At 37.5% G+C, this 10900-nt stretch overlaps 1 protein-coding gene across 1 annotated transcript in view; it reads right to left on the reverse strand.

Moving 5' to 3' along the window:
- LOC121870326 overlaps window positions 1-10900 on the reverse strand; it is a 17420-nt gene extending 6520 nt beyond the window's left edge. The window contains exons 1-7 of the mRNA XM_042372108.1: window positions 10776-10900; window positions 3649-3779; window positions 3182-3272; window positions 2032-2151; window positions 1300-1438; window positions 948-1024; window positions 177-359 (exon numbers count right to left, since the gene is read on the reverse strand). Coding sequence (XP_042228042.1) covers window positions 177-359; window positions 948-1024; window positions 1300-1438; window positions 2032-2151; window positions 3182-3272; window positions 3649-3779; window positions 10776-10890 — 856 coding nt within the window. The 5' untranslated portion in view covers window positions 10891-10900. The remainder of the gene's footprint in view (window positions 1-176; window positions 360-947; window positions 1025-1299; window positions 1439-2031; window positions 2152-3181; window positions 3273-3648; window positions 3780-10775) is intronic.

Raw genomic sequence — 10900 nt, forward strand, 5'->3', positions numbered from 1 at the left:
TGGTTAATAGTCTAGAAGAGGTCCAAGTTAATGGGCTATCTAAAAAAAAAATCTGTAAAAAAAATTCTTACGTTAAGAATAGTCCATAGTGTTACTGACAAAAACAGTCTCCTATATTGTATGTATTATATGATAGGTAGGTAGGTGAAGTATCTCATAAAATTAGTATTACTTACAGCATGGCATGTTGAGCAACATGCTGAAGGGCAGAGGTCCAACAAGGACAGTCATATTGACAGCATCATAGCAGAAGCAAATGTCATCAAAACACTGCAGTGAATCAAAGTTACCATTAGGCAAACACCTCAGGCCAAAGTTTAATCCCTTTTTCTTTGTTTCATCCCAGTAAGCTGAACATTCTGTAAGAATTATACCATGGATTAAGACAATGTAATTATGACTGCCTACATACAGTCAAATCTTTCAAGTAAACAATAGATGTTGACTGCAATCAATTTACAGATTTGAAAAGGTTTTTATTGTCCAGGAAATAAATAACTTGTATCACACATTGCAGTAGTAAAATAATGGAGATAAGAGATGCAATATTCAAATTACATTATACATAGTAGTAACAGTTCCTACACAGGTTTTGTCCAGTGTAACAGTACCAAACATTACAGGTTTTGTCCAGATTAACACTACTGTACTAAACATGACAGATTTTCTCTGGGCATTCCTGTTCCCAACTGTATGAACATGGTACCCATGGGGATGACTCTTGTTTCCTCCTGTATTAATACTGCACCATGTTAAGTGTCACAAAATAAAGACAAACTGTAACACAATTTGTGTAATAACAAATTAACATGAAAAATTATCACCATACAAGATTGTGTTTAGTTAAGATTAGGATGTATAAATTTCTTCAGCTAATAAACTGACGAAACAATTATCTAACTGTACATTTCTTGCTTTAGCAGACATAATTAAGGGCTGCCACTCACCACAGTTAATTTTTTCTTGGTCAGTAATGGGTCCTTCCCCAAACAGTCTCATGCCGTCAGAGTTTGTACAGTAACACCTGCCATACAGAGGCTAACGTTAACGACACACGAAAAAAATTAACAATAAGTAAAAGATAAATTATACCCAATGCCAGTGTCTAAAATTGTTGTCTACAGTTGAATTCTGGGTAATATTTATAACTTACTATCACAACATTCTCTGACAGTTGACAACATTCACTGGCAGTTATACCAAGAGATCATATTTTATCAGAAGGGAGTTATTGCAAACAATCATACAATATTTTAACCAATAGAATTGCTGTCACCAAACTGATTGAGGTGCCCTTACGTGCTGGCGGGCGTGCACTGCTTGGGGGCGTATCTACCATACTCATCACAGTTGGGTTTATAGCGACCGGGGCCCAACGTTCCTGCTGCCTTGTCTGCCTCATATTCTAGCCTCTCATTAATACATGGCCTTGCTGGGTCTGTGGAGGAAAACTTCACTGAATATCTCATTCCTTACCATTTATTCAACAAATTATTATGAACTAGTAGAGTATCCACGCTAGGAAGGAGTGATATAGCAAGTGAGACTTTAATGTCTTTATAAGAAATAAGGAATGTGCTGTCATGAAAGGTAAAAACTTTCAAGTTTTATTACCTCTAAGAGTGTGAAGTTGACACCATCACTTGACAAATTAATGCCTTATAATACATGAACTAGATGATGGAGTAAAGTTGATGGTTAATAAGATATAGTACTGTACTGGAGTTAACAGGACAAATGAAAAAAAATCTAAGGAAATCATTACTGTAATAGGATTAGTAAATTCAAGGTTTTCATGATGAGTTTAACCTTTGTTTCAGGTGAACATAGACACACCAATATAGGGTAATGTGAAACAAAATCTTGAGGTGCTACAAACTGTTTATTGTTTTTAGTTTCATATGAAAAGATAGCCTCATTGGTAAATCATTCTTTGTCATCCCCAATTGATTTAATAAGTAATTAAAGTATATCAGTGGCCTAAGAGATGAATATTAATAGAAGAAGAACTAACAAGTACCCTGTACTAACTTCTGATGCAATGAGCATCATCAGGCTTGGTGAGGTCGTCGGGGATACACTCCAGGCCTGGCCCACACAACTCACGAGGATATTGTACTGGGGATGATACAACACAGCTGTCTCCCTCTTCTGTTACATAGAAATGTGGAAATGTTACTAATTGATAAATCTAAGAAATAACGATAGCAGTTTTATAAGAAATTTTACATTATTGAGATTGTTTGAGGTCTTATTCAACATAGGTGAATGCCAAATGTTTAGTAAGGAAAACAGTTTGCTGCAACCAGGAAATAGCTGGTGAGACACACCACAGGGATATAAAGCTACAATTATGATAAGGGTTTAAACCCTCAAGTCTATCACTGATGGTTCCAGATGAACAATCACTCACTCATCCTCTAGCAGGGCTGAATTAGAGGTAAAATTTTAAAAAGTACATTGGTCTACTCCTGCCTGGGAGTGTAATTATGATTGAACCATAAGTGGGTTGAGAGAATGACTGGATGAATGGCTACTGAAGTTACTCATGTTAGAGCTTTAAATGTGGATCACAATAGTGTTTGAGTTGTTCAATGATCCGATTGATTATGTATGCAGAAAGTTTGCTTTGTATAACTTAATAATTGCTTAACCATGATTTTTTTCATTTTTGTATTTACTGAATGCTTGTACAGATGGACTGTACTTACAGTGGCTTCCAAAATAATGAAATAAAATAAGGATGTTTTGGAATGGTTAATGAACTGCACCTATAGCAAGCTGAAAGGATACAGATTCTGTAGCACTAGATTCTTGTGAAATTCTAAAACACCAAAACACCATCTCTCCAGTTGCTTTTACTAGACCAATGAATGGTTTGGTAATAAGTCTGCATGCTGTATTGCATGAACTTTGGTGATCATCTTCAATATTCATGTAATAAGATAAATTAAAGTATGATATTTCACAGCCAGTACAAGAGACTGTTTGTTATTCACAACACAGTCTACCTTTGGGATGAATCAAGTGTTGATACTGGACACTCATCATTAAATATTTGCATCATTTTCCTGGACTAGTAGTGGGTATGTTGGTTGAACTTACAGCTATGTTATCCATACTGTTATGCTGTTTGTTATAAAAGAAACACAAACATTGAAGAAACCAAACTCCATCTTACTCAGATTATCAATGCACTTGGTGCCACAGTTGCAGATGACAGGGTTGAGAAACTCTTCCTGATCGTTGCCACAGGATGTTTTGTTGTTCTCCTGATTCACCGCCACACACGCACACACACAAGACAAGAGAAGAATAAATTAGTCAGGAACAATGGAAATGTGTAACTGTTTCTACAGTACGTATATTCAAATTCATTTTACATACTATTAATCTTTTTAATCTACAGTTCTGATACTTTCTTATTTATATCTTCCTAATTATTACAATGGGTAGCCCCAATGCCTGGGCATCTCGAGGTTTAAGGTTTCACTGACAGAACCCATACACCAGGGTATCCCTGTGTCAGGGCTTTGGCAATGAATTGGGGAACCCTGGGAGTCAGACTGTCAAAGGAGTGGCACAATATATAATTTGCTCTTACGATTTGATTTTGATTGAAACATATTAAAGAGACTTTGTACTCACATCAGGATAACCATTATACTCGCAAATGGCATCAATGTCATCACAGAGAATACTCTTCCTGATGTATTCGCCAGCACAAAGTCCCAGCATCATCAGCACCACCACCCTCCTCACTGCCCCTACCATATCTACTGAAAAAATATAATACACTAAACATTAATTAATTCCACTTTGTTATCTTCTCTTTTTCATGTTTTTTCCTTGTGGTTTCTTGTTCTTTGAATTTCATCTCTTATGTTTCTTTCCTTTAGTATTACTTATTACTATTAATGTACTGCTACTGTACTACTACTACTTTACTGTATTGTACTGTACTGTACTCTTAACCGGAACTCTATGATGGCCGGAATTGAAATTTTCTCGGAAAAACGTTCCCAAAGTCGGAATTATCCAGAAAATTCCGGCTTAGGGAATGATTTTCCGAGAAAATTTTAATTCCGACTATCAGAGAGTTCCGGTAAAGATTACAGTAAAGTACAGCACAGTGCAGTACAGTACAGTACAGCTGGACAATTCCGGCTTTGGAAACGATTTTCTGAAGGGCACATTTTCTGGAAAATTATGAGAAAATTTTGCCAGTACCCAGAAAATTCCGGGGATGTGGGATATATTTCTGGGTTCAAGAGATGATGTAATGTGCAATTTCTGGAACTTCCGAGAACATTTTTCCGTTACCCAGAAAATTTCAGGGATGAGGGATTTTTTCCGGCTTTGAGAGAGTCGCATCGTTATCCGGAAATCTCTCATTCCTGGAAGTGCTCTGCACCAATTGTTCTAGCTAACAGTGATATCACTTACTACTACAGTAAGTCCTCGTTTAACGTTGGCCTGCTTCACGTTGTTTCGGTACTACCTGTACGTCGCTAATCTTTAGATACCAAAAATTTGTTTAACGTCCATATGACTGAGTACAACGTTGTTTTGCATCGTCACAGACTACTTTTTATGGCTCAATGCCCTCTCTCGTCTGACTGCGCTACGCCCTCTCGGCTCGGCAGAGTCTCAGTGACTCACCACCCTCCTCCTCTCCCGCCCTCCTCCACTCCCGCCATACTCCTCCCCTCCCGCCACCCGCCGCTTCACTACCCAACATACACTCGCTCTACCACCTCCGCCCATCGGTGAGTACCAATACAAACTTAGTAGCTGTATATTTATGCACCATTTTCTTCACCCGTCACCCACCACAGCCGGCCCAAGTCAGTGATAGTGATAATTATAGTGAGGATATGGACTTATATGGACTTTGAGGGGTTTGACAAAGAGGCCCTGCAAGCCTCTGTGGTGGATAGTGATACAATTGATACAAGTGATACAGGTGAGGGCCAATAATCTGCCCTCTGCCTCGGAACCAACCCCCCATCCCCGTGTGCCCAGCCATCTTTTCTACTAATGTAAGTGTTAAAAAGCCAAATATTATTGATATTTCTCTTAATTATTAATTGTGTGTGCATACCATCATAAAGTTAAGATAATATTTTTACTACAACATAGTTGTGTGTCGTCAAAAAGTGGAGTGTGGGGGTCGGCCCAGTCTCTATTTCAATTAATCCCATATGTTATGTTGTTCACTTTACGCATTTCTCACTTTCCGCGGTACCCTGTGGGTTAAATTAACCGCGTAAAGTGAGGGTTGACTGTATTTATATTCCTCGTCAATGAATTCCGGGCTGCAAATTCTCAAAGCACGTAAAAGCATTGTTGAAAATACTGACTGTTTGACTCTATTATGGTGGGCAGAATAGTAATGAATGTATGAGCACACATTAGTAGGTTTTCTATAAATACTGAACTTAAAGGTGTTACCTATTCTGTGTATCAGACAGTCTAGGAATGGCAATTTACAGTCATGCTCTAATTCTACAGTGAATTTGATCGAGGGGGCTAAGTTATTAAGTTGTGGCAGGAAAGCTTTTAGGTCCTCATTACTTGGCCAGAGACATAATACATCTACATATCTAAACCAGACTGCTGAAGGTGTTTTCTTCTTTCCTTGTGGTTATCAGCATATATATATATATATATATATATATATATATATATATATATATATAAATCTTGATAAAATTTAGATTACATGGACAGAGAAAATATAATATAAATAAATAAATATATATATATATTATTTTTTTTTTATTATTATTATAATATATATATATATATATATATATATATATATATATATATATATATATATATATATATATTAGGTTTTAAAATTGTTCATTTTACTATAGATATGTCTGTAAAATTTTATCTATATTCTGGCTAACATTTAGAGTGTCAATCCTATTTTGTATATTATATCAGAAAGTGTAGACTTAATTTTGTCCAGACAGATAGTCTAATATACACAACACATTATATTGGGTATATTTCAATGTTACAGCCTAGCTTGCTTATTTGGAAAGGGCAAGAGTCAAGTATTGGAGTCATAGGACTGACAATGACAGGTTGTTGAAACACAGACAAGGCTATTAATCAGATGGTTTATTTCATTTATATCTCATCAGTTCTACAATTATTTCATTATTTATTCCAAAGTTTAGTAGACATATGCAGGTTTCTATCTTGTGTCATGGAGACAGGAATGGCGAGGCAATTATTACCTGTGAGAAATAGTCTTTATTCCATCTTCTTGCCTGGGAGCACCTTGTTGCCGTAGAAAAAACTGATATTATCAAGTCACCAGTAGTCATTCAGTCATGACCGCATCAATTTATCAGACAGAAATGCTGTGTCGGTAGCTGGGGCTGTAGCATGCTCTGGATATGAGATATTGCAGATATGTCGTTTCAGGAGTACGACCATGTACAGAGCAAGGAGTGTAAGTAAGCAGCTGAAACAGACCGAAAATCATTTGATGAACCTCTTTCCTACATGGGATTCCAAGGAAATCTTCTGAATTTTATAGAACATAAACTGCTAGTTTACTGCCATTGTGGTGACATTTAATGACAAGAGAAGCTGCCAGAGTACCAAAAAGAGAGAGAACTGATAGCTACAGGTCAAGCATGTTTAAAGCACCAACCATGGAATGCCAGAAATTGGTTAGTTGATCTTAGGTTTTGATAATTTTCCTGCTTCCAATACAGATTATATCGTGGAGCATGTGTCCCATTGAAGATGAAACTGGAACAGGAACTTGTTTGATAGCATGCAGACACTATGCTAGAAATTATGCTAATGTATAGTCTTCTAGTTTGATCTAGGTCAAATCAGTCCTGAGACTATTCTATTTTGCTGCCCAAAGAGGAAGTCTATTTCGCTCACGACTTATTCCAGCACCAGCATGTTTGGTGAACCTAATGCTTCAAATTCTATGAGGCTAGTTTAATATTTGCCAGTAGTTCCCCAAGTATGATAATCAGCCACTAGATACTTTATAGAGTTTCTTAGAACTAGCTTCCTTTTGTTTCTTGTGACTGCTGCTAGTAAGGTTTTCGGTCTTTGGTCCCATACACTCCATGCAAGATGAAGGTGCTGAATCTATGCTCTTCAAAATCTATCTATCTGCCAAACATCAACGTTACATTATCAACATCGGAAGAAACAATATCAATAATAACCAATATTAGGATCATAATAAGTGAGATTCTGGCATGAAGCACCAATGGCTGTTCGAGCTCCATTCAATGATTTGCAGCTAATGAAGGCTTTTAAAGGAATATCTCATGGAGAAAGTTGCAATACTTAGCACAAGCAGTAATTAGTCAGACATCTCTGGTGGCTCATCAGAACATCTTATCATTCTGTTTATTTGATGACAGACTGACATTGAAAATCCAAGAAGAATATAAGAAACTCCAGTTTCAAAATAAAGGAGACTTTTCTGCCATGAGTTGTCCTAATTGATGAACCTTGGTCAGTACGTGGCTCTATTTGCCATTGAGCTGCATATTGATATTTTTTACGTTCTAGACTAGATGGCAAAAGAAAGAGCACAAACGTTTTATAAGGATCCTAAAATATGGAAAGACGTATGTTTATCACAAATATATCGCGATAAATATGAAGGTAGAATGACAGTTTAGAGAGGGCATAATTGCTTTCCCATAGAGCCGCGACAATGAGTCTATAACGAAATGAGGACCAAAAAGCAGCACCTTTTATAGTTGTTGCAGCTCATCATGCTGTTAGGTTACCAACCCGCAAGCAGCAAGCTACAGATGGAAGGGATACAATAAATAATGTACAGGTTCTAGAGTTATTTAGTTTGTAATTTGTAAACTTATAATTGTATTTTGCTGGTCAAAGACAATGTGTTTATGTGTTTGATCTGTTCCCAAAATCCTTATATTACTACACAAATGGAAAAAAGAGTATTACTGGATTTCTCGACCCCAAAATATGCTTTAAAATGATCCAATTTTTTTCTCTTGGGATGCATTTTTGTACCCATGGACAAAAATAAACCTTGTGAGATAATATATATATATATATATATATATATATATATATATATATATATATATATATATATATATATATATATATATATATATATATATATATATATATATATATATATATATGTATGTATATGTATGTATGTATGTATGTATGTATGTATGTATGTATGTATGTATGTATGTATGTATGTATATATATATATATATATATATATATATATATATATATATATATATATATATATATATATATATATATATATATATATATATATATATATATATATATATATAAATAACAAATACTCCAGTACTGTAAGTATATTACTCAGTAACCCCTCACTCACAGCTGGGCCAGAGTTGAAGTATCTAACTTCTAATATGCAGACATAAGTGTTGCAACAAATTTGCTGTCTTCCACACCCCTACAGTAGTCATGGCAGTTCAACATTGGTCATAGATAGGAACTCACCATTTTTCATCATGGGAGCTCAAAACTACTGCTTCTTTTAAGTAGCTCTATACGGTATATACAGTGAACCTTGTAAAGCAGTATTGTATCACCATAAAGAACAAACACTCAGCTGTGGAAAATCCCTGCCACTGAAGTGTTCTAAAACACTTCATGACTATCACAACAAAGTGAATAGTCATCACAGGGACAACATAACATTCTGAATATAACTGAAACATACTACAGTACTGTACGATTTCCTACACCTCTCACATCATTGATTTCCTACACATCTCACATCGGTCATTTCCTACACACCTCACATCAATCATTTCCTACACATCTCACATTAGTCATTTCATACACACCTCACATCGGTCATTTCCTACACACCTCGCATCGGTCATTTCCTACACACCTCCCATCGGTCATTTCCTACACACCTCACATCGGTCATTTCCTACACACCTCGCATCGGTCATTTCCTACACACCTCACATCGGTCATTTCCTACACACCTCACATCAGTCATTTCCTACACATCTCACATTAGTCATTTCCTACACACCTCACATCGGTCATTTCCACACACCCTCACACGGTCATTTCCCTTGCCACACACTCACATCGGTCATTTCCTACACACCTCACATCGGTCATTTCCTACACACCACATCGGCCTTCCTACACACCTCACATCGGTCATTTCCTTACACACCAGACGGTCATTTCCCTACACACCTCACATCGGGTCATTTCCCCACACACCTCACATCGGTCATTTCCTGCTGAACACCTCACATCGGTCATTTCTACACACTCACATCGTCATTTCCTTACACACCACATCGTCATTTCTCTACACACACATCGGTCATTTCCTACACACCTCACATCGGTCATTTCCCACACCTCACATCGGGTTATTTCCTACATACACCTCATATCGGTCATTTTGCACACCTCATATCAGTCATTTTACACACTCGTGATCGGGTCATTTCCTACACACTACATCGGTCATTTTACACACTCGTGATCGGGTCATTTCACACACCTCGTGATCGGGTCATTTCACACACCTCACATCGGTCATTTCCTACACACCTCAGATCGGTCATTTCCTTACATACCTCGACGGGTCATTTCTACACACCTCGCGATCGTCATTTTCCTACACACCTCGTGATCGGGTCATTTCCTACACACCCGTGATCGGGTCATTTCCACACACTCACATCGGTCATTCTCACATCTCACATTAGTCGCTTCTCACACCGTGATCGGTCATTTCCTTACACACCTCACATCAATCATTTCCCTACACATCTCACATTAGTCATTTCTACACACCCCACATCGGGTCATTTCCTACACACTCACACCAGTCATTTTGCCACATCTCACATTAGTCATTTCCTACACACCTCACATCGGTCATTTCCTACACACCTCACATCAGTCATTTCCTACACATCTCACATTAGTCATTTCCTACACACCTCACATCGGTCATTTCCTACACATCTCACATTAGTCATTTCCTACACACCTCACATCAGTCATTTCCTACACATCTCACATTAGTCATTTCCTACACACCTCACATCGGTCATTTCCTACACACCTCACATCGGTCATTTCCTACACATCTCACATCGGTCATTTCCTACACACCTCACATCAGTCATTTCCTACACACCTCACATTAGTCATTTCCTACACATCTCACATTAGTAATTTCCTACACACCTCACATCGGTCATTTCCTACACACCTCACACAGTCATTTCCTACACATCTCACATTAGTCATTTCCTACACACCTCACATCGGTCATTTCCTACACACCTCGCATCAATCATTTCCAATCACACATCTCACATTAGTCATTTCCTACGCACCTCACATCGGTCATTTCCTACACACCTCACATCAGTCATTTCCTACACATCTCACATTAGTCATTTCCTACACACCTCACATTAGTCATTTCCTACACACCTCACATCGGTCATTTCCTACACACCTCACATCGGTCATTTCCTACACATCTCACATTAGTCATTTCCTACACACCTCACATCAATCATTTCCTACACATCTCACATTAGTCATTTCCTACACACCTCACATCAGTCATTTCCTACACACCTCACATCAGTTATTTCCCACACACTCACATTAGTCATTTCCATACCTCTCACACCTTTCACATCAGTTGTTTCCTACACATCTCACATAAAAAAATAACCACTAACTTTGCAAAATGTGGAAAATAATGAAGGGTTGTTGACAACTGGTCCACACACCTCTTGAAGCCACCAAAACAATGACGAGTGTCGCAACTTTCCTTATCACCACCACCACTGTCATAGATAAGAGT

This window comes from Homarus americanus, unplaced genomic scaffold (genome assembly GCF_018991925.1).
Source record: "Homarus americanus isolate GMGI-L3 unplaced genomic scaffold, GMGI_Hamer_2.0 scaffold40856, whole genome shotgun sequence".
Taxonomy (NCBI): domain Eukaryota; kingdom Metazoa; phylum Arthropoda; class Malacostraca; order Decapoda; family Nephropidae; genus Homarus; species Homarus americanus.